Source organism: Strongylocentrotus purpuratus, unplaced genomic scaffold (genome assembly GCF_000002235.5).
Source record: "Strongylocentrotus purpuratus isolate Spur 01 unplaced genomic scaffold, Spur_5.0 spur5_scaffold_20, whole genome shotgun sequence".
Lineage (NCBI taxonomy): Eukaryota > Metazoa > Echinodermata > Echinoidea > Camarodonta > Strongylocentrotidae > Strongylocentrotus > Strongylocentrotus purpuratus.
This window is the reverse complement of record NW_022145606.1, coordinates 25306655-25331854: the sequence shown is the minus strand read 5'-3', so window position 1 is coordinate 25331854 and position 25200 is coordinate 25306655. Positions and strand designations below refer to the sequence as shown.

General features: G+C 38.0%; 2 protein-coding genes across 3 annotated transcripts; one reads left to right on the top strand and one right to left on the bottom strand.

Moving 5' to 3' along the window:
- Nucleotides 1–282: 282 nt before the first annotated feature.
- Nucleotides 283–9761, bottom strand: LOC583249 (vacuolar protein sorting-associated protein 26B-like). The gene is made up of 9 exons (XM_030993101.1): nucleotides 9615–9761; nucleotides 7630–7773; nucleotides 6190–6259; nucleotides 5227–5383; nucleotides 4152–4316; nucleotides 3360–3466; nucleotides 2569–2637; nucleotides 1139–1281; nucleotides 283–506 (listed from the first exon to the last, which is right to left on the bottom strand). Exons 1-9 carry the CDS (start codon nucleotides 9615–9617, stop codon nucleotides 384–386), a joined length of 981 nt encoding a protein of 326 aa, XP_030848961.1. The 5' UTR covers nucleotides 9618–9761; the 3' UTR covers nucleotides 283–383.
- A 114-nt stretch (nucleotides 9762–9875) lies between these two features.
- On the top strand, nucleotides 9876–23696 carry LOC115927321 (microfibrillar-associated protein 1-like). 2 transcript variants are annotated; one of them, XM_030993100.1, is made up of 12 exons: nucleotides 9876–9966; nucleotides 11568–11785; nucleotides 12846–12897; nucleotides 13587–13757; nucleotides 14542–14893; nucleotides 15079–15087; nucleotides 16866–16996; nucleotides 17746–17854; nucleotides 18419–18588; nucleotides 19599–19758; nucleotides 21198–21287; nucleotides 21903–23696. In XM_030993100.1, the coding sequence occupies exons 2-12, from the start codon at nucleotides 11704–11706 to the stop codon at nucleotides 22092–22094; spliced, it is 1518 nt and encodes a 505-aa protein (XP_030848960.1). In that variant the 5' UTR covers nucleotides 9876–9966; nucleotides 11568–11703; the 3' UTR covers nucleotides 22095–23696. The 2 variants fall into 2 exon arrangements, with proteins under 2 accessions (XP_030848960.1, XP_030848959.1); XM_030993099.1 differs by lacking the exon at nucleotides 15079–15087 and having other exon boundaries at nucleotides 14542–14902.
- The last annotated feature ends 1504 nt before the right edge of the window (nucleotides 23697–25200 follow it).

Below are 25200 nucleotides of genomic sequence, written 5' to 3'. Positions count from 1 at the left end.
ACACAAATGCCAGACACTACCTTATGAAGAGTTCCCAACAAAAACATAAACATTTCTATGCGAGTCTGATTATCTATACACTGTTAGGGTAAGTCAACCCAACCATCCATTGCAAATATAAAATATGTTAAAAGCGCATCATCATCATACACTATGTATTCAAATACAAGTACAGTCAAACCTGCTTTAGTGACCACCTGTCTTCAAAGACCATCCCTCTACAAAGACCACTTGAAACTTGTTGTTTCCCTTGAAAATGGTGTCTCATTGAAACATAGACCACCTGTCTACTGAGACCACTTTTCTTGTCTCCCTTGAGTGGTCGCTGTAGACAGGTTTGACTGTAATTGCCTGGTTCGACGAGGGCAGGAGAGGGCGGTGTGCTACTCGTCTGAGCTGGGCTCTGGCTTGCTGTTTTGCGACGGCGAGACAAAGTGTTGCATCTGTTGTCTCTGCATCTGAAGTGGTTTCTTGACCTTGTCGGCTTTTCGCCACAGCGTCACTTCCTGTAAACGACGAGAGTTTTGCAAAATGATATGGGATTAGCCATTTTGGTCCAATCAAGAACAGAATAATGGGGGAAAAAAGAAAGGTACAAACAAACAGAGATTAAGCACTGAAGGGAATTGACAAGATAGAATTTAAGCAACTAACAGGGATAGGATAGGGGGAAAAGAGAGAAAAAAAATTGACTGGGACAGGGAGAAGAAAAAACAGACAATCTAAGAGAAAAAGAAATTCTGTAAGAAAGAAACAGCGATTTACTAGGACAAAAATAATGAGGGGGTGGGGGGGGGGGGGAGATGAAAAAGGAAGGAAAGTGAGGTGAGGAGATGGAGGACAAATCTGATATAGAAAGGAAACAACCAAATAACTCATGAGGGAGTAAAGAAAACGGAAGAGGAATATAGAGAGAGAGTCTACAAGAAAGGAAAAAGACATGCACAGAGAGAAAAAGACGGAGACTATCAGAGAGAAAAAACAACAGAAAGAGACGAGATAGAGAGGGAAATAAAAAGGAAGGAAATATTGACAAGACAACAACAAAAACAGAAGCAGTGAGTAAGAGCCAAAGAAGAAAGAGAGAGGGAGGTGTTAGTGGGGGAGGGAAAAGTGACAAAGATAATGTTTCACTGACCTGTTGTTTGAAGTACCGCCTTTCTTCCTCGTCTACGAGTACAAGATTCAGGTAGTAGCGAACTGAGAACTTCTTGTTGACATCCCGCATCGTAGGCGTCAGCTCGTACCCTGACAGGAACAGCCTTATGGGTATCGATTCACCTGGGGTCACAAGGAATCAAAGGTCATAGGTCAAAGGTTTCTGGCATACATTATCTTTGACTCATATACAGTAGAATAATATGACATATGCATTTCAAACAAATGGAAAAGTAGTCCGGCACTTCGTCTCAGAGACATTACCGATTCAGGCAATTTGAAGAGCTCATACCTTTAGTGATTACAAATTTCAAAGTATGTATATACCTTTCTTATTTTTAGCCAGATTTTATTGAAACTTTCATGAGTCCGCTTCTCTGATTTTTCTGCTTTCTTTCTGAGAAGATGTCTATTCAGGATGAATTTTCCCTTTAGAACCTCAAGAATAAAAATGCCTCTGTTATTCATTTGGCTTTTACACTAATGTAGTAAAGAGAAATAACCACAGTGAAGATGGTACCTTAGGGCTAAAACAATGCAGAACTGAAATAATGGGTGCAATGGGTGCAATTTCTTCCTAATGTTTTGATCTTCTCAGATGAAATATAAATCCAGCTAGAAGAAAATTAATAAATAATAATAATAATAATAATAATAATAATAGTGGGTTCTTGTATAGCGCTCATGTCAGTCAGATTTGACCCTCCTGGCGCTCCCGATTATTACCCTGGCTTTAGCACGGCTGCCATACGGCGCTCTAGCATTTCAAGGAATAAATTCCTAAATGTCCGCTATAAAGTAGTCACCCGAAGAAAATTCATGAAAAATGATAATTATGCACAAATTATATATAGATGGAAAGATTTTCTCTTGAAAAAACACTAATAATTTGCTGAAAACTCATATAGATATCATAAGAAAACATAACATGCAATTTTGCGGCTAGCTGTGTCTCGCATGTGACGTCACAAATCTTGACGCTCTACAGAGGACCGCTGAAGGCTGAAAATCTGGATCTCAAAATTAACATTTTTGAGAGAAGATTACTGCAGGCTCCAAACATTATTTTGATGAGGGTAGTAGTTATTTTTTATCAGTAAGGCTTCCCCTTCGTAATGATGTAAATTTTGCATCAATTCAAAGCACTTTTGATTCTTGGGGTGACTACTTTACGAAAACGCAATGGGTCAGCGGTAGAGCAGTGGTCTCATAACCATGGAGTCTCGTGTTCAAAACCACGTCGATGCGCTAGTGCCTTTTAATGAGGCATTGACACCTCATTACCAAGTCCCTCAGAGACAACTTTAAGCTGTCAGTCCCCTGGTTGCTTACTTACAAGCATATACATGCTTTCGTAGAAGTCAGGTCAAACAAACAAAAAGATTAACAATTTTTTTTTTTAATACGTACCTCTTACTGGGGCACCATCCATGATTTCATATTTTGCTATGGTTTCATTTTCATTGAATGTGTTGGGACCTGAAAAAGAGAGATAGAGGGAGGGAGGGAGGGAGAGAATAAAAAACAATATTAATACTTATGATAATGGATGCATTTATGTGGCATGGTTACTTTACACATCTTCTACTGGCCTTTGGTGCAGGTTTTAACAGAACTTTTTCGAACAAGTAGCCATGTACATCACCTAGTAGGAGAGTAACATACCTAGATGTACCTTGCGAAAGGACATTAGTGCTATGGCAGGCATTCAAATCCCTTTTTTTTTTTTTATGTTCAACACTCTGGGGACTTATCCATTAGACAATAATGTCTCATCAGCGAAATTTATGGAAAAAATGCTAAGTGAAAAGCACAAACAGAGATTCACATATATGCATAAATATGTATAAGGGATGCTTATAATTGCGCTAATAATAGTCCTCACAATTTTCACCATTCCAAAATGGGAACATGAATTTTTGTAATCAGATGATTTAAAAGAAAACAATATCGCCATCTTATCATATTTCATAATATTTTGTAGGATTCTGTTTTGTTTTATTATATTCTTGTGACAATAACTATAGTTTACGTTTACCCAAAGCCTGAAAATGAATACAGAAGTTTATTTATTTTACTTATGTATTTAGTTGCTTTTTACAAGATTAGTACAAAGAATATGTCTTTCATTTATTTCTTTTTTAATTAATTTCAATAAAAGAGGATAGGTAAAAAGATTTTAAAGAATTGTTTAAGTTTACCTGATCCAGTTGTTTCTCTTTTGATGATGGCAAGTTCCATGTGTTTGATCTTGATTCTCACAAGCAGGAAATAGATTTTACCAACGATTACATCTTTGAGATGGTATCTGCAAATAGACAAATGGTTCAGAAAAAAATTATCAGTCCAATCAAATCCGATAAAGTTGATTAAGTTTCACTTTGTTATTAAATAGATGGATCTTTGACTACGCGTAGTCGAAAATGATGCCTCCACCACGACCAAAGTTTAGCGGGAATCCATCAATTGGTTCTTGAGGTAAAGCGACCACGAGAACGGGATATATGGACACACTTACATACAGAAGGACAACCCGAAAACATAATACCTCCGGCTACTTTGTAGGGGAGGTATAAAAACCAGTACGTGAGAGATATGAAGGGAATCCATGACAATATACCTCTTTCTCTGTTGCACTGTATGTCTGTTTATCTGTCCCCCCCCCCCTTCTCTCACTGCCTATCTTCCTTTCTATCTCTCTCTATCTCTTTCTCTCTTTCTCTCACTCTTTCTATCTTTCTTTCTCTTTCTCTCTCTATTTCCCCCTCTCTCACAAATACACCTCTCAGAATAACTAAAGTTATTCCTTGGGGTGAGGTTTCCTATCATAAAAATAAAAAACTCACAACTTGCTTGATTTGTTGTATTCAAATTATACACATGTTGATCCCTCTTTTTGTCTGCCCCCCCCCCCCCCTCTCACCTCTCTGCCTATCTTTCTCTCTCTATCTTTCTCTCACATTTTCTTTCTCTTTCTCTCACTCACAACTTACTTTGATTTGTTGTATTCAAATTCTATATGGAGGCAGTCCTCAATGCCAACTTCCATCTTAATAGAAGAGTTGACCTCGGGGTAGTGTGACAGGGTGTGAACCACCAGATCCATCTCACGCACTGTGTCCGTCAATCGCTTAGTGATCGTCACTCGTAGAAAGTATCTGTAGGAGGTCAAAGGTTAGAGATCAAAAGGAGTAAATAGCAGACAGTATTGAATATTTGGAGAGGTTGTATTATAGGTTGTGGACACAAAGGTTAATCTCAAGCACTGTGTCTGTCAATCGTTTGGTGATCGTCACTCGTAGAAAGTATCTGTAGGAGGTCAAAGGTTAGAGGTCAAAAAAGTGAATAGCAGACATGATCAAAGGCTTGACAAAGAAGGGGGCAAATGTCAGAGGTCGATAGCAGTGAGTAGCAGACAGTATTGAATATTTAGAGGGGTTGTATGATAGGTTGTGGACAAGAAGGTCAATCTCATGCACTGTGTCTATCAAATGCTTGGTGATCAGCACTCAAAATATATCTAAGAGGTTAGAGGTCAGAGGTCAAAAGCAGTCAATAGCTGAGAAGATCCAAGGCTTGACAAAAAGTTGGGCATAGACATCAACGTTTATTGCAGAAAGGATATGTGTCAATTACTTTGTGATTGTCACTCTTAGAAAGTATGTTTTCAGGATCAGTTCTCTCTCCCCACCCCCCTCCCAAACTGAGAGAGGGCCAAGACAACACAGCCTTGGGGGGGGGGGGGGGGGGTCAATGAGCATTTCTTTCATCAAGATATAGGGTTAAGATCGTAGTCGCACTTTATTTCATGTTTAGTATCAAGTTCAAGTTCATTTATTCAAAACCACACAACACATGATATAATCTTTTACATAAAAAAGAGACTGGTAATAGTAGGCCCTACATGTTTTTCAACATATATTAACTTGATTACATCATCAAATGAATGGTTTTAGGACCCCTGTAGAAGCTAAGCTTGTGAGTGGGGCCCTATAGTCAACAAAATACATACCGTAACGATATGGCAAGGTGAATAAAAAGAATTCACTCGCAAGAAAGAGGACTTACCTTAATCTTACATTAGCACCTGTGTACGATTCGTATGGTTTCTCTACGTTAAGGAATTCAAAGGGATAGCTGGTTGATTGCGTGAGCTCTCCTGGCCTAGCAAGCTCTTTGACAAGCGATGTGAATTCATGATGGTTCCCTCTGTCGTAATACAGCTCTACAGAAAAGAAGAACAGAATTGTTGAAAAGTTGAGTATTGAGGATGTTAAAGAAATACTGTCAGCAGTTTCCATGTGCACTATATTACAATTCGCTGGTACAGGACTTGGAGGAAATACAGAGCTGCCAACTTTGCCAACCTTGTGCGACCCAAAAAAGGAACCATGATGGCAACAACAAAAAAGAAGGAATTTCAAGCAACAAAAAGAAGGAATTTCAAGGGAAAAAAAAGGAGTTCACTAAAACAAAACTTACAATCCTTCCAATGCAGAAATGTCTGTTCCTCATGATGTTTTTTGCCATATTAGGACCTATAGTTTAATTACAAGTAGTCTTTTGTTATTGTTATTTTGGTATTATCAGCGTTTGATTCTTTTTGAGAATATTTTTCTCTTCAGGTATGTTTTAACCTTAGTTTTGTGATCAAATCAACATTTTAGGGCAGTGGTTTGATCTACGGTATGTAACAAAACAAAACAAAACAACAACAAAAAAAATTCAGAAAACATATTTTATGAATAATAACAAACTACCGTAATTTGGAGGGGAAAAAATGAATAATTCCGGGGAAAATGTAATGATTGGCAGCTATGGAAATACCATAACTGGTGTACCATTCTGCCAGCGAAATGAGATGCCCCACCAAGAAATTGCTTGAAAGTAACGCCATTCTGGTCAGGGATATTGTTATTATGAGATTTCCTTTTGGTGCAGTCCATTAAAGACCTGTGATTGATAGCATATTTTATCAGGTAAATATCCAATGGTGTCAAATTATCTTTTGATAAGTGATCATATTCTTACCTATTTGACCTACGAACTCAATACGGATGCCTTGATGTTCAAGCTTCTTGCCTTTGAGAGTGACATTGACCTACGAGAAGAAAAAAAAGAGAGAAACAAAGAACTTCTAAATTAATTATATTTTAAAGATAGGAATAAGCAAAATAAGTGGAAAAACCTTTGAAGAATTTTCTTTTGGTTACCCTTCAGAATTCACAGTATTGAATAAACTGTATAACTTTAATCATTGAATGCTTCGATGGTAAGGAACGATTTAAGTGAGGCTTGCAAACACACCACATATTCTTTCGGCACGGTTAGTTGGTCCTGAAAAGGATCCCCTTATGCTCTGTGTTCGTTTGATAAGTTGTACCTGAAGTTGATGTACAGTACCTATCATCCTGAAGAAATTAGGAACAACCTATCAAAACATTGAAGCAGAGCATGGCCCTTTTCAGGTCCAACTAATTATGTTGAAAGAATATGTGGTGTAGAAAACCTGATCGATTTCTATTCTTTTGAACGTTTCATCTCAAATGAAAGAAATTTGACAAAATTGTGATCAAGGGCTTTCAAGATTTGCATCATGGCTAACATGAATAATTAATGCAGAATGCTACTTACAACTTAGTACGACTATAACATTCCAAGTTAAAATGCACTCTACATGATAGACCTGGGGGTTATTTCATAAAGATCGTAAGTTGCACTTATCTCTAAGTTGGACTGAACAATTTTGGAAAGCCATTAGCATCTATGAAAATGTTTTGTACAAGTTATTTTAAAAGGCATAAAATGTTGATTCAAATCATTCATATTGTCTATTATCAAGGAGATTTCATGTTCTTGATGTGGAATTAATAAAAAAGTCTAAAGTATTGATTTTTCGCCTTTGAATATATTTTATTAAATGCTACAAATGGCTCTCCATAATTTTTAAGTAAAACAAAAAGTTCGACTTAGGATCTTTGTGAAACACCCCCCAAAACTCATCAAAATGTTATCCCATTGAACAAAAGATTTACCTCTCAATAAAAACAACTGAAATGTATCCTACTTGTTGACAGGACAACTAATGATGCGAAGTAGCACAATCATCTTTAAGTAGAACACAGTTTATTGTGTGATGGGCATGCGTGTAAGCAGCCACGTTACCTGGTACTAATACATGGCATATTTTGTACTTTCGTTGTTGTAATGTATTAGCCTCAAGTGGGCATTATCAGAGTTACACATGTATGCACAGGTAACTCTGATACACCCACTTGAGGCTAATACATTACAACAACGAAAGTACAAAATACTGTAGAGAAATGAATCTTTCCCAACAATGCCACTTTTTCACTCGCATAAAACAACAAACCAGGTTTTCCCTGGAAAAACATGGATATTTGGAGAGGCTTCGAATTATGACAGTTTTGAGTTATGAATGATATCTGAATTTTAAGCAATCTATTTTACCCTTCCTGTCAAGCTCTCTCCGTCGTAGAAAAGATAAAGTTTCTCCTTCCTGCCATCATCTGTCTTGATCTCAGCCTGTTTTCTTGTTGCTGCATCGTCGAGCGCGATGTCGATATCGGCTCCTTGGCCTAGCCCGAAAAAGCTCTACACAGTGAAAAAAATAAAAGTTGATCCATAATCTATAGTAAGAGTACAGATTGTTGCAACATGAACATGAACAGATTTTAAGTGACAGCCATTTTCACAGTTAGAAAAAAAAGTTGAAAATTGCCAATTGAATGTGTAAATTAATATGTTTTGAAGCATGAAACTGTTGTGAATCTACAACGACAACATGTTAAAATCTGAAGGAGAAAAAACGTATAAAGTGTTAGAAGATCTAGTACCATTTATGTTCTACAGATAATACAACAAACTTTATGTGTGCTCTATAGTACACTTAACTAATCAATATTATCGTAAAGTAAATTTCAAATTGGCAATGCGAAAACAGCTTTTATTTTCTTCAATTTGATAGTTAATGATACTTACCTTACGATAATAATTATTAATGATTACCAGTAGTTTAGTATACGTGTAGATCTATGAAAGCGAACACACAAGAGTTCACCGAATTTAGCAAACTCTCTGTGCGTGCTTTTCACACTCTTATTACAGTGACACTAGATATAAATTCTAGTTTACATTTCATTTTACACTTATTTTACACTAATAATTCATTATTAATATCATAATTTTTTGAAACTTTTTTCTTCTTCTTTTCTTTTTTGTTGTTGAAAATGTTTGCCATTCTGGACTCCTGAAATAAGCCACCACTCCTTTGTTACTTTGCAAGGAAACAGCGACATGGGCCTTGCCCCACCCTTGCCTGACCTTGCAGCAGTGTGCGGCATGCAGAGAAGCACCAGTTCATTTTGTGTTAACATGTCATGAAACTTCTGTCCTCCTTGATAGAATTACACTCAAGTCAAGGGTGTGCGCTAAAATGGGTGAAGGCTTATTTCAAGAAATGTCCCAGTGTTTAACATCTCATTTTGACGCTAGTTCAGAATCAAATCCAGACTTTGACCCGTAACTCCGGTGTAGAGATAAATATATAAAAATAGCAAACCATACTGAAGATAGGGTGCGGGCGCGCATGTGCGTGAAGTTAGCGGCCGTAATGATGATCATCATCGTCTTAATGTGAATTACTTACAAATAAAACTGTCTAGATCTACATCACATGAATTTAATTAATGAGGATCTGAGATTACAGTCGCTAACTTCAAGCACGAACCACACTGTCCGTATATAGCATTCCATACACCCTTTTACGGTTAAGGCCGCCAGTTTAATATGCGCGGAAACATTGCGTCATCAACGTTTTCAGATGCGCATATATTGTTGCGCCACGCCTGCGCTGCTGTGCGCTCGCATCATATTTGCATGGGCGCCGTCTTAATTCACACGTAAACCACTGACCTCTGGAGGTAAATTAAAATGGCGCCCATGTCTGTGCATGTGCACTGTTGTTACCCTAAGCTGGTGTATTGTATTGACATATTTTGCAGCAGTTTGCTGTGAAACCCTAACTTGTTACTGTTAGAGAAAATCATATTTCTTAATTTTTTTAAATTAATTTAATGTCTTTGTTTTTTGGAAAATACTCGCAGACCAAGAGTCCAAAAGGAATAACAAAACAGGTAAGAAACACAACAATGACCATTATTTATTTGAACAGTTGATAACAGATTTAGGCCTAGTTGATTTTTTGTATGTTTTAGTATGATGTCTCCACGCCTGAGTTACGGGTTAAAGTCTGGATATGATTTCGAACTAGCCCACATTTCTTCATATTGTGTGGCTTTCCAGGCAAAACAGCATTTGCCATATTTTGGCAAAAAATGGCACGACAGAAACACGCACAGGTCACAGCTCTACATCTCCATTTACACGATTACATAAGAAAATACATTATCATATAATAAGATATTGATATTTACCATTGTTCTCTGAATGAATTATTCCCCTCAGATGTAATTTGATCAAGAAATTGTACTATTTATTCTTGTTTTCCGCTAGCAGTCTTGCAAAAATGGGTGGATATTCATTGGTCACGCGAAAGCTATTGGAAGATTGTAGTCACATTTCTAAAGGATTATATTCACACATATTGCACAATGTCACTTCATACGAAAGACAAGTGCGAAGAACACTCGCAAAGAAGTGTTCGGACACTAGTCTTTTTATTTTCGGCTGTACATTCATATATCGCCATCTACGTCGACTTATAGGAACTGAAGGGGAAAATTTGACTGCTGAAATGAAAAGCCAAACAAAAACAGTTTAATCTGAGTAAGTAAAAAACCAAGTCTCCTTTATTCTGTATGTAAACCACTCTTGTTTACATAATTTAATTTTTTTTGGTAATGATTAGTACAATGATGTAACCGTTTTCTCAAATTTAAATGTATTTGTGATTTGGTAGTGAACTGTGCAACATCATTTGCCATGTGTGGGACTGGTAATACAAATGTGTGTGAAGAAATCGTGTCAAAATCGACTGAGCTGAGCTGATTGCAAGATGCGATCATTAAATATTATCATACAGTTCACAGTGTCCTTGTGTTCACTTGTTTGATTAATGAAATGTTTATTATTGATAACATGATGATCTGAAGGTTTTCATGCTGTGATGTGATGATGAGAAACCTTTCTTCTCTCTCTCTCTCTCTCTCTCTCTCTCTTGCTTTCTAAATTTTGTTAATGTTAGGCCTTTTCTTCTGAGGGATTTGTTTTCATTGGACTCAAATTGGCATTATTAGATTAGAGGTAACAAAATATAGTCTCTTAATTCAGTAGGGGCGCTGGGCCGAGAATTTAGGATCGTCCTCATAAACAAGGATCATCTTCGTAAACGGGGACAGATGTGTCCGCAAAAATAAGGGTCGTCGGCTGATTTTTTTGATTTTTTTTCGGATTATTGATCCGCGCGTTGGCAATGCGAAAAACGGATTCCGCAATGATTTTCTTGATGCATTTCACATTGAATTTGTACAGAGAGTTTCACATTAAATGAGCGATAGATCCTCAGGAAGACGGACAACCCATAAAGGTACAGTAGACGGTGAACTGGGGGTATTTTATTACACGGAATCCATTTTTCATATTTGCCAGGAACAGGAACCCGAAACACGCAGAGCGCCGAAGAAAAAAACGTCAGCGAAAATGCAGACAATCCCTAATTTTTAGGATGCATTTTGTCCGCGTTTACAAGGATATCCTCGTTTAGGCGGGCGATCCTCTTTCTCCGACCAGCGCCCCTACTGATATTGGAGACACTAAAAAACAACAACGAGGGCCAGCACAGTTTTTCCCTGCCAATTGTGTGGCTCTCTCACCCTCCATATCCCATGTCACAAGCCCATCATTTGTGTAACAAAAACATAAGTAGATCATAGACCCCTATGTAGATTCTGTAAAAAATTAACTAGACAGTCAAAAATGGTTATTTTTCAAGAGGGAAAGCTCTGGTCTGAACATTGCATTGTTCAAAATCATATTACTGGGTGGGGCTTATCGTGAGTGCACACTAATGATTGGTCAGCTGTCGTGTAAACTGACCTTGTCAAAATTAGTTTCTTCATTCAACGTTTCCTTACATAATGCTGTTGTCTACTTCCCTTCAATATTTATGTACTTGGATTCTTTGTACAAAGATTCTTTCTACCAGATTTGTATAAATTCCCTATGGCGGTAGTCTGAATTGGCTATCACCGTCTCCTAATGTGTAGAGACTCTCCAACATATTTGGACAGTCCGAATTGATGCCAATCAGACCCCAATCCGGCTGATTCTAGGCCATTCGTATTGCCAGTTTCGCATAAATTTGCCTTAGTCTGAACATGCTATCACTGTTTCTTACATCTCACTGTTGCTTCTATTCATTTCTCCAGGATTCAAGCTGCTTCTACTCTTGCAAGGTCAAAGGTCGCTGGATCCCATTGCCCTTCTACCCTTTGACCCGACCCCAACCGTCCTGTGTAGGACAAGACCAAACACTTGCAGGAACGCACTCCATCACCAGCCATCATGTCTGGTCGAGGGATCAAAGGAGCGGAGCGTGTTCCTATACAGAGCACGGCTGGTGCCATACCTGTCAAAAATGACAAAGGTAAGTACCGTAAATCTCTGTGTATAAGACACTTTTTTTTTTAAAGTTTTGATTTATGCCCCTCGACCTGGCGCTATGTCTGGCAATGTCTCCCAGCTCAATAATCGGTGTTTTGACTCACCAACTCAGAAAACTAAATTAAAGTTGCATAAACGTGGGCTTTGAAGGGGAATTCAACACCATGTGGCTGTTAACCCAATAACATTTTTCTTCCAACAAAAAGACTGAGAATAGCAATGAAAACGGGTCTTGCCATTTAATATAAGGACCTCTTTCTATTGAAGATCGCTATTTATTTAGTCACGCGTTATGGATAGCGGTCCTTACGAAGGGTGGTCCTGATGAATAGCGAAGTAAATTTGCTAAGGTTTGCTTGCTATTTATAAGGGCCGCTATTCAAAAAGGATCACTTTTCATTTTGTTACGCGTTATGGATAGCGGTCCTTATGAATAGAGGTCCCATGAAAACAACACCAATTCGACAGGAAGAGTAGTGTGATCGCTTTAAACTGTTTTGCCAAGATGAAGATTTTGATGCTTGTTTTCTTCAGAATAGTCTATTTTAAAAACCATGTACAATGCACATCCTGCTGCAACAGAAATTCACCCAATTACTCACTAATTTGAGGTTTTCTTTTAAAGCTTATCTGCCGTAGTTTACAGGAGGGATTAGACCGCCCTGCACGGTCACTGAACAGGTGGTTATCTCATCAACTCAGCTCTCAGTTAACATAAGAAAAAGAGGATCATGGGGGACCAATGGTCACCGATTAGGCATTGTTTGTTATATAGAGGGCGCAAGTAGCTATAAGTAGTGCAGTGGGCCTTTAACATTGATGTGCCTTATTTTAATAGTTGATATGAAAATAAAGAAATTTTCATACGACTACACATGAAAGTAAGAAACCTTTTTTATAAAAGTTGGTTTATGGTGCTTAATTTCTACTTTGGTGGGTGAATGGAAATAAAGCATTGTTTGTGTCTGTACCTACATGTATGATCTGCTTTAAAGTGATTTCAGGATGTTAATTAAAATTGATCTTCATTTCATTATAATTAGGTGAAATTAGTATGCAGAAGGTGAAAGTCAAGAGATATGTGCCTGGTAAAAGGTGAGATTCATCACAATTTATTTTCTTCTTTATTCTTTAGTAAAAGTGTCCTGTGACTTTATATGTCGATGACAAGTCATGATACTTTGATCCAGACCAGACAGAATTATTTGAAAACAATTATCATGATGGAGCGCCAGGAGTGGCAATGTGCCAGACATAAGCGCTATACAAGACTCCACTATTGTTATTAATCAGTGCCCCTCTTTGGTAGGTCAGCCATTTCACCTTGGTTCAGCTGTGATGACATGTCTCGGTTCAAATTTCAATTCATGTGTATTTTGTATTCCCCCCCCCCCCCCCCTAGACTGCACTTTGCACCTCAGTTCAGCAGCAGTGAAGACACATCTCTGATCCAATTACAGTTCCAAGTGTATTTTGAATGTCCCCGTCAGACTTTCAAACTTGAAAACTGTATTTTTTATGCTCCCTCTTCAGACCGGCCTTAGTGCCCTAGCTCAGCAGTAATAAACTGTGGTTTGTTCCAATAATAATAATAATATTATTATTATGTCTGGTTTACCCAGGGTAGCCTCATCAGTATCACTACCATTCTCCCTGGGGGCCTTGCAATCATATTATTACCCCGGCTTTAATTACAACCCAATGGAACCCATGTCCATTTTTTCATGCCCCCCTGTCAGACTCGTAATACATACTGATTGCATTTTTTGATGCTCCCCTTTCAGACCCGACTTTGCACCCCAGTTCAGCAGTGATGAGGATGAGGAGGCTGAAGGGCCGTTTGTCGGCCGACGCAAGCAGCACTACCCAACATCCAGGCTGGACGCAGAAGACGCCAGGATCAGGAGGCTTCGCGTCAGGCATGAGGATGATAGTGATGATGACGAAGCAGAGAGGTGTGTACCATGAACCTGTATACATGCTAGACAAACCTGTCTAACTTACTCTGTTCACATGTGATGTGTATTTCATATGAATTGTAATTTGTATGTTTATTAGCATTTTCTTTTTGTTTTGTTTGATATGTAATTGTTTATCATTGTATTTTGTTTGTTATAGTGCTTTGAGACTTCTGTGGTAAGCGCTTTATAAGCACCGTTTTTATTATTATTATTATTGTCTGTTAAAGACGTTATCCAATAAAAATACAACTTCAATGGAAAGCTGAATGAACTTAGAATTGTATGATAAAGAAATAACCAATGTTTACCCTTGCAGTATTGCACACAAGCAATTTAAAAAACCTAACTTTTGATGAGCCGTTCTTAATTGATGCAAAGTCATTGTGCCATCAAATCCATAGCTAGTTTTTAGGTCAACAACTTCCAATTTTCAAAAGCTTTAAAGGCCCCACTGCACTACTTATAGCTACTTGCGCCCTCTATATAGCAAACAATGCTTAATCGGTGCATGTTGGTCCCCCATGATCCCCTTTTTCTTCAGTTAATTGAGAGCCGATTTGATGAGATAACCACCTGTCAGTGACCATGCAGGGAGGTATAATCCCTCCTGGCCAGCTAGTGCAGAGGCCTTATGTTAGAAATACATCTCCATATCAGTGGAAAGCTGAATGAACGTAGAGTTGTATTATAAAGCGCGCTATACAAGAACCCAATATTGTTATTATTTTAGGTCAACAACTTCCGATTTTCAAAAGTTTTTGTGATTTTGCCTCCTTAGGATCGCACGTCACAGGCACATCCATGGTCCCGAGATCCTGGACGAAGGCGACGATGATGAGGAAGACCATGAGGAGGAGGACTACCTCACCCATCGCAGCCGAGACTTCGGGAGCAGGGTACGCGATCGACATCGGGAGGAGAGCTCCGAAGAAGAAGAAGCCGCTGAGGAAAAGGAGGATGAGGGGTATTCAAGGAGTTTCCGCGAGGTCGACCGTCGAGATCAGGCACCGAGCAAGACCTATCGGATGGAGGTTGAGGAGAGCTCGTCTGACGAGGAGGAACTCGATGAGGAGGAGATAGAGCGTAGGAGAGCTGCGATGCGGGCTAGAGCTAGGCAGAGAGTGCAAGAGGATATAGAGGTACAAGTGAATTTATTGATTCAATATCTATTTGTGTACTTGGGGATTATAGTTACTTGAGTAGAGAGCGACCATAGCTAGTGGAATAGAGATAGTTGCATCAACAGAAGCTGTGCTCATTGAGAGGCCAATTTTATTGAGCACACAAATAATTTCCTAGTCGAAGAGTGCAAGAGGATATAGAGGTACAGGCTAATTTGTTAATTCAGTATCCATTTGTGTTCATAGGATTATAAATAGTTGAGTGAAGAGGGACCATAGCTGGTAGAATACATAGTTGCATCAGCAGAAGCTGTGCTCATTGAGAGGTCCAATTCATGGAGCATGAAAATAGTTCCCACATATAGCTAGGTGAAGAGTGCAAGAAAATGTAGAAGTTAAATTATTGATTGAATGTCCATTTGTGTACATGGGACCATAGCTAGTAGAGTAAAGAGAGTTATGTCACAGGAAGCTGTGTTCATCCAGAGTCCGAATCTATTCACTGAAACAACTTGTTTATTTTTATGCCTCCGCTACAAAGTAGCCGGAGGCATTATGTTTTCTGGTTGTCCGTCCGTCCGTACGTCCGTCCGTACGTCCCGTTCTCGTGATCGCGTTATCTCAAGAACCAATTAATGGATTCTCTCCAAACTTGGATCATGTATGTATCTTACAGAGCCAATGAACTGACTAGATTTTGGGGTCACGAGATCGAAGGTCAAAGGTCACAGGGCTCATTATGTATTCAAAAATAGCTTGTGATCGCAATATCTCAAGAACCGATCAATGGATTCCTGCCAAACTTGGGTCATGTATGTATCTAACAGAGCCAATGAACTGATTAGATTTTGGGGTCACGAGGTCGGAGGTCAAAGGTCACAGGGCTCATTATGTATACAAAAATAGCTTGTGATCGCATTATCTCAAGAACCGATCAATGGATTCCTGCCAAACTTGGGTCATGTATGTATCTAACAGAGCCAATGAACTGATTAGATTTTGGGGTCATGAGGTCGAAGGTCAAAGGTCACAGGGCTCATTATGTATACAAAAATAGCTTGTGATCGCGTTATCTCAAGAACCGGTCAATGGATTCCTGCCAAACTTGGGTCATGTTTGTATCTAACAGAGCCAATGAACTGATTAGATTTTGGGGTCACGAGGTCAAAGGTCACAGGGCTCATTATGTATGCACAAATAGCTTGTGATCGCATTATCATGAGAACCAATAGACATATTACTATCAAACTCAAGACATGTATATATGTATCTTGCAGAGGCAATTAACTGATTAGATTTTAGGGTCATCAGGTCAAAGGTCATGGGGCTCATTATGTATGACTATAAAATGTTTGTGAATGCATTATTATTAAAACCGACAGATGGATTACAATCAAACTTGAATTTTAAAAATTGCTTCCGTTTTGGTTTGTAAAGTTGCTCTATGGCGGAGGCATCATTTTTGACTGCGCGCAGTCAAAATTCCATCTAGTTTATTTCAACCACAAAGGAAGAGGAAGTCCATCAGATTCAACACATCCTTACACAGAAGTCAATAACATTGTAGATATGCGATAACCAATCCAGAAAATTGAAAATCCATAACCTTTTGCATGTTATTCCTATAAATGAAAAGCATTTGTAAACATTCTATGCATGCAGTGGAGAAAGGACTTATTAATTGCTTGATTTATTTCAAAGAGAGCTAGTATTTATAATCAATTGTTTATTCATTTCATTTTCATATAAATACAATCAAAGCAAATAAACGTTTATGCAATACAACAAATCAATGAAGAAAAAAAAAGTTATTAATATCATCGGCAATGTATTAAAAATGTTTCACTCTTTACAAGTTCTTTAAATTGAAAAAGGAGAACTTTTTTTAAAAGCCTATGATGGCTTTGTGAGACAAAGTTCCCACTATTATTGAAGAAGAAAGCAACCAGATTATTAACCCACGACCTTTGACCTATTTTAGGTCATGGGAATCGAGGACGACAACAAGAAGGAAAAGGTTGATTCGGATGAAGAGGAATCGTCCGAATACGAGGAGTATACCGACTCGGAAGAAGAAGATGGGCCAAGATTAAAACCAGTCTTTGTCGCCAAGTAAGTACTCTCGGTAGACATACAGTTGGGAGGGATTTATAAATTACTAAATTTTCTTTTGAAGGCATCGTTTAACAATGTTAAGTCTGAGATGCATGACCCTACATGGTATCAGTGTCTGTGATATGGTGTAATATTGAAGCCCTAAAAAATATCATTGCAGCATGAGCTAAATCACGATTTTGTTTCAGAATCTGAGACAAAGTTACCCGATCCCTTTAAAGAAAACTACACAATTTCTTGCTGTAACCTTTGACCTTTTTATTTTAAGGCTACAGATGGCTCTGCATAACATTTAAGTCCAACTCAGAGTTAAGTTCAACTTAGGATCTTTGTGAAACACTCCCTTGGTCTTGCAATTGCATTGTGTGTATGTTGGTTGGATTGTGGGAAAAAATATGTTACCTGATACTTTGGTGGCGAAACATGAAATTTTGTTTCTAACAAATCGTGAATGAAATGAAATGGAATTACCCTTTTTTAATGCTCTTCCATGTAATGTTTTCAGAAAAATCATTGTATTTATGGAAAGGAACCCATCCTATTTTATTTGTAATAATCAAATTGATTGTCATTGATTGTTTGATGTTTTCAGGAAAGATCGCGTCACCATTCAAGAAAATGAGAGAGCTGCGATGAAAGAACAAACTTTTGTTTGAATTATTTAGGAAAATCATTAAATTTAAGGAAAGGAACCAATTCTTTTCCTTCATTACCACATAATGTCATTGATTGTTTGATGTTTTTAGGAAAGATCGCGTCACCATTCAAGAAAAGGAGATAGCTGCCATGAAAGAACAGGAACTAGAAGAAGAAGCAAAGCTCAAGGCAGAGGCCAGGAAAAGAGAAACAATAAGAGTAAGTCTTCCAATCAAACATCTTACAAGCTCTGCATTTCAGTGGATCCCTCTATTTCCACAGGTTTATCTTAAACAACTTTTTTAAAAACATTATCCTGGATATTTATGTATGCTTTCTATTTCATAACTTTAAAGGTTCTTTATTGTTCTCCTTCTCCTATTCCTCCTCCTCCTCCCCCTCTTTCGCATCATCTTCTTCTTTTGTTTTGTTCTTCCCTTATTTTCAAATATTTGTTCAGATAATTTTAGATGGTACAGATGGATGCAAGGCAGACTCAGCAAGTCTGATCTGATGAGCCTAAGCTCCTTTCTCTCCTTCTTTCTCTACTCTTCCTCTTCTCATTCCTCTTCTTCATCTCCTTCTCCTTCTTCTCTTGCTCTTTTTCCACATCCTCCTTCATTCTTACTCTTTTGTTCGTAATTCCGCAAATAATTCTTTATTTTTCATGATTTTTTTCTTTCTTCAGATGGTAGAGAATGATTCGAACAAGATTCATCATCTTCTTCTTCTTCTTTCTAATTGTTTTTAAAAAAAATTCATTAAAAATCTATCTTTGTTTAGATGGTAGAGAATGATGCGAACAAGGTCCAGGAACCGGAAGAAGATGTCGGAACAAATGAGCCTAACCTCCTGACCGTGAACACAGATGATGAGAACGATGAAGTAGAGTATGAGGCGTGGAAAGTTCGGGAACTGCGCAGGATCAAGCGCGACAGGGACGAACGTGAACAGTGAGTAATGTTTTGTAGCTTGGAAACAGTCAGGACATGATCAAAAATAGTAACAGTCAAACCTGTCTATGAATTTATGTATTATACATACATTACATAATATGTATATGTAAATGTACTCTTGTCATAATTAATAAGTTTTCAAGATGATTGTCTCGTATAACCTGTCTGTAAAGACACCTGTTTACATTTCCCTGGAGCAGTCTTTATAGGCAGTTTGTCTGTTTTGTCAGGTAAACTATTTTTTGCTTGATTTTATTCATTCTTATTATTGACAATATTTTTTTTGATGATTGGTACACTTTACCTTGGTCATCTGTTAAACACACGGTTCACATTTTGAGCCCCGCCGCAGCATTAATGTCCTTTGGCAAGACATTAATCTACATTTATTCTGCCACCCTCCACCCAGGTAAAGTAAATGGGTTCCAAGTAGGAAGAAATTCCTTGAATGCCTTATTATAGCTGCTCAGCTATGGCTGGGGTATTAATTTTTCATTTTGTTGTAAACGCAGTAGAGTATATTCACATACTCGCTGTGTTTTATAAATGGACCTATTATTAAGCAAATAATTAACGTTGGTGATAGTGATGGGACAAACTATCACTTCCGAGGCGATCTGGATGTAGCTATCTTTCCGAAGCGAAACTGAGGAAAGATAGCGTATACATTCAGATCGCCGAGGAAGTGATAGTTTGCCCTCGCTTAAAACCTAAAGGTGATTATTTGCTTTTTATTCCACATCGGGAACATCTCACTTCTTCCGTAATTTAAGAGCAACAAATCATCAATTAACAGCTAGCAAACGGTGTACAATACATACAGTGCATGCATTAATACGTACGTACGTATACAAGAAAGTGCAACAAACTTTTCTTCACCTATCAATGATGGGCGAACTATCTTTCATGACATGATTTACTTTTGACCAATCATAGCGCAATATTCTTTGTATGTGGAATATAATATTAACTAATCACTTGTGATTCATTCCTCCTTTGTGATCCAGGATCGAGAAGGAGAGGCAGGAAACGGAGAGGCTGAGGAACATGACGGAGGAGGAGAGAAGAGAAGAACTGAGACAGAACCCAAAACAGATAACCAACAAACAGAACAAGGGACGATACAAGTTCTTGCAGAAGTACTATCATCGCGGTGCTTTCTATTTGGTAAGTTCTAAAGCTCTCATGTATATATATTTTTTTTTCTTTTTCTAAGGCTCTCATTTTTTTTTTTTTTTTTTAATATTTTTTTAATTGGTATTGGTATTTATTTAAAAAATTCCCTATGGCAACCCAAGGGCTGAATTACATTGATTTTACGTAAGGAAATGACAATAAACAAATTGTCGTACAAATCTATACTTATATCATCGTCTTACAATAATCTGAAAGAGAGAAAAAGAGAGAGAGAGTGAGAGAGAATGGAGAGAAAAAGAAACAACGATATAAAGGTAGAAGTGTGACATTCTAGAGGAAGAAGAGATTATGGATCACATAATATATGAGTGGATTGATTAACTAAATAATCATCTGTTGTATCACTTGATCAATCTAAATAACGGTATAATAGAAATAGTTGTCAGGCCTTAAATTTCAATACTTTTAGGGCAAGGCCACTTTTCTGTAGGGCACATTCCTATATTACAGCACAAATAGGAAGAATTGGAAAGGGCACAAAAAATCTCCAAGGCCAATGAGAGGGGCATTGAGGCCAATCAAAGGGGCATCCAAGGCCATGGCCTTGGTGGCCTTGGATTAATTTAAGGCCTGAGTTGTAGTATGTCATAGCCATAGTTGGTGTGAATCGCCAAATTTGTAATACCGTGTATCCAATCTTGTTTAGACTCAGGAAAGAACATTTGTCTCTTTTATCGCAACTCAATATGGGTTGATGAATAGTTTAGTTAATTTCATACCATGTTCATACCATGATCATACCATGATCATACCATGTTCATACCATGATCATACCATGATCATACCATGATCATACCATGATCATACCATGGTCATACCATGTTCATACCATGATCATACCATGTTCATACCATGTTCATACCATGTTCATACCATGTTCATACCATGATCATACCATGTTCATACCATGTTCATACCATGATCATACCATGTTCATACCATGTTCATACCATGTTCATACCATGGTCATACCATGTTCATACCATGATCATACCATGATCATACCATGTTCATACCATGATCATACCATGTTCATACCATGTTCATACCATGTTCATACCATGTTCATACCATGGTCATACCATGTTCATACCATGTTCATACCATGATCATACCATGTTCATACCATGTTCATACCATGGTCATACCATGTTCATACCATGTTCATTCCATGTTCATACCATGTTCATACCATGTTCAATATGCATATTTTTGTTGATTTATTACGTTTCGTTATACGTTTCTCAGGATGACAAGAAGACTATAGGGCACTAGCATCATGTTTTGTGTAAACACATTTCATTTTCCTTCCTGTGATGAATAAATTGAAGGGCGGTAGTGTCCATTTCGCATTCATTGTGAACACATTTCATTTATCAAACCATGTTTTGTTCTATGTTTCAATGCAGGATGATGAGAAGGAGGTACTGAAGAGGGACGTTTCTGGAGCCACGCTTGAAGATCACTTTGATAAGACAGTCTTGCCAAAAGTCATGCAGGTAATAAGTTAAACTTAGTTCAACTTAATAGAGATAAGTTCAACAGAGGATCTTTGTGAAACACCCCCCTGAACCCTAATTGCAACCGTAGCCCTCGTATCTTTGATGAAGTAAAACCAGATCAATTGTTGAAAGTACCCCCAAATTTTTTCTCTTCCCCCAGAACTTCAAAATATGAACAGGGGCTCACCAGTACAGATCATAGAGAATATAGTACGGACCTTCTAGTTAAAGTTCACTGCACTACTTATAGCTAGTTGCGCCCTCTATACAGCCAACAATGCCTAAGCAGTACCCCTTGATCCCCCATGATGCCCTTTTTCTTATGTTAATTGAGAGCTGATTTGATGAGATAACCATCTGCTAGTGACCTTGCAGGGAGGTCTAATCCCTCCTGACCAAACTAGTACAGAGGGGTTAAATGTTAGTTTGTGGCTCTACTGTATACGTAAGAGGTGCAAGTTCTGGGTGTGAAAATAATCCTGGCCGCTTTCTACAATACAGGGCTATGTGGCTCTTTTCATCCTTGTTTCATCCGAACACCAACACCATTTGTACGAATGGAAAAAGCGAAGTTGTAATAATACATATGTATGTTGCTCTTTCTCTCTTCAGGTCAAGAACTTTGGACGTTCCGGTCGTACCAAGTATACCCATCTTGTTGACCAGGACACCACAACCATGGAATCACCTTGGGCCAACGAGACGGCCCTCTCCAGGAAGTTCCAGTCCTCCGGCGCTGGGGGCTTGAAGCAGAGCTTTGAGAAGCCCTCAGGAAGAAAGTCACGGAAGGGCGACGCCCAATGAGACGATCATAGCTAGTTGAGAGACGAAGTTGTAACAGACAATGCTTACATAGGACAATTTATGTCAGAAGCTTTTCAAGAAAGTTTCAGGTATCCATTGCTGGCGCCAGGAAACAGACTTTGAGAAACCCAGAGCAAGAACGTCATGGAAGGGCGCAACGTAATGAGATGGTGCATTGCTGGTTGAGAGATGAAGTTGTGACAGACAATACTTGCAAATGTCATTTCAGAAAAAAAATCATAGAGCTTTTCAAGGAAGCTTCAGGTATCCATCAATAGAGGCAGGAAACCTAGAGCAAGGAAGTCTTGAAGGATACAACGCAATGAGACGATGCGTAGCTAGTTGAGAGTGATAGTTGTGACAAGCAACCGCATGAATTCATAAGCCGTTCATGGGGTTCCTGTCCTGCAAAAATAAAGAAAAATGTGGGATAGCTTCAGAATGAAGTTCTTGGCATCCATTATAGGCATCATGGCACAGAGCTTTGAGGAACCTATAGTGAGAAATTCAAGAAAGGTGCAGTGACTTGAAATGGTGCATCGTATGTACTGTGTAAGTGACTCAAAGGATGCTCAAAGGACACGCTGGGTTTTGACTTATTCGCCCCTGGAACTCTCAAAATGGTCTCTGCAGACTTTTTTGTTTGTTGGTCCTGTAGGAATGGACTCCACAATGTGATCACACCCAAGGCATATCAGAGCCCTGTTTCATAAAAACATGTTATCAATAACAAGTGCTAAATGGCAAATCTACTATCAGCCGATCCAATGCCACGATTTCAATAGCTTACAACAGTTATTGTAACTTTTAATTGATAAGGAGTTTTATGAGACAGGGCCCAGATGGGCTTCTGTCATTAAAACACACGTTTTCCATTCACATGCATAACCTTAGTCTGCATACTCAAACCCTTTTCTTTTTTTGACACTTACTATAATTTACAACACTTTCAATAACTGTTAATTTTTTGGGGAGAAGCTCTTAATTTATACAAACTGCAAATGTTCATCATTGTGATTTTGTACCATGTTATAATTTAAGTTTTGTGAATTTAGACGATTCATGAACAAAAATTGAAAATAATGTGTCGTTAAATACTATTAACAAAACCCATCCTGGTTTCCGCCTATCCTAGCTTACACAGCAGGACATGGGCTATATGAGGCACTTTTATTTGTTTGCTAGAAGTTTGTCAAGAAGCGTAGGGCCTACGTAGGTATTAGTCTACATCCAACATATTTCAGACTCTGTTTTGTTGGTGTAAAGTTCAGGGTCTCATAACACAAAACTTGGCAGTTGATCGTACAATCACATAGCCGCCAACCATTCATAATATGGAGGAACGGTTCACAATTTTTCAGCCTTAAAGTTTTTTTATCCTTTGGTTCCTCTACTTTTCTATATAAAAACAAACATCTGTGTGACATGCATACAAAGTACATTATTTTCCTAATGATGCCTTTAGAAATTCCTAATGTAAGCTTTGAAAGATTGCCCTGTATGCAATGACGCAATCATTTGATCACTATAATGATGAACTTATTTGCAAAATAAAAATCAATATATTATTTTTGTAATGTAATCACTTGTAATGCACAAATCTTTGTCAAGTGCCTCATTACAAATTATTTTGATTCACCTGTTACAATTAATTGTATCTCGATAGTCAGAATGCATATTGACTACAGTATTTTTTACTAGGTAGGAACAACAAAAGCTTGCCTTCCCCAACATCACATAATATACAAATAATACACATCAGAGAGGGCATTAGTAAGAATTACCCACACGAGGCACCTTTGCAACAGTCTAACACGCGCGAGGCGATAGGGCTGTTTTGAAGGTACCAAGTGTAATTTTACTAATGCCCAAACAAAATGATGTGTATTATTTGTTTTATAAGATTTTATTTTTAAATGAAATGTTTTCTAACATGATTTTGATAATGACCGGTCATTACCCAAATTGCGCGCGTTTGCGTGTTAGACAAAATAAATGTCTGGTCACGTGTACGCTTTCAACCAATCATTTGATTAGGATCCACGTCATCATCTTATAATAAATCATATTTGCATTGTTACTATTGAAATACAATTATTCATGAAAGGTGAATGGAATCATTCGTACCAAGGCACTTCACGAAGAGTATAATTTGTTTACATTACGAGAATGGCTTATTTGCTAACTTGACTTTATGTTACAAGGTCCAAATCCTGACTTACTTCCTTAAAAAGTCTGAAACGAGAGACTAGTATAATCCCACATTTCTATTCATGTGTCTGCATAATGTGTTCATGAGCACACACAAAGCAAACAACAGACCCAGGGCTAACGCACAGTGAAGCCAGCTACCTTTGAAACCTGAACAAAAGAAGGTCTGAAGCTAGAGACTAGTATAATCCCACATTTCTAGGCGTTGTGGCGTGCGCCTGTAATCCAGCTAAAAAGTGGAAGTTACAAACTGATTCAGCCGAGGACGCAGGTTCGAAACTGAGTCACGTCTTTCAGATGGTGACGTTTAAAGGTCGGTCCCAGACATAAATAATCATATCTGATTGATACACGTCTGCAAAAACCCAATACACACACACACACACACATTCTCTTCCTGTGCCAGCCTAATGTGTTCATGGGCACATACAAAGCAAACAAAAGAATCAGGGCTATTAAACGCACAGTGAAGCCAGCTACCTTCGAAACCTAAACAAATGGAGGAGGTCAGATAGGGGATTAGTGTTGTAAAGAAAAGAATTCTTTAATACATGACCTTGCTTCACAGATAATTATAGCACAAGAAAGTGAAATATAATTGCATAGTTTAGGGTCCTGCTAAAGACATGTTTACCAACTTATTCAAATTGATGAATGTTTCTTTCCTTGGAACCTGTGACAAGTTATTCCATTATTAAACCTGTTATTAATGAATGAACTACAATACTTATAACCAGTCTGCAACATTACTTATTTCAATGCCGGGAAAGATTTTGTTTTGTCAAGAACAACCTTTGTTTGAAAGTAGGGTACTTCAACTGCCATAATTATGGTTAAATAAACATATATAATGTACCATTTATTTATGTTGGTAGTTTTGTTACGAGCCAGACAA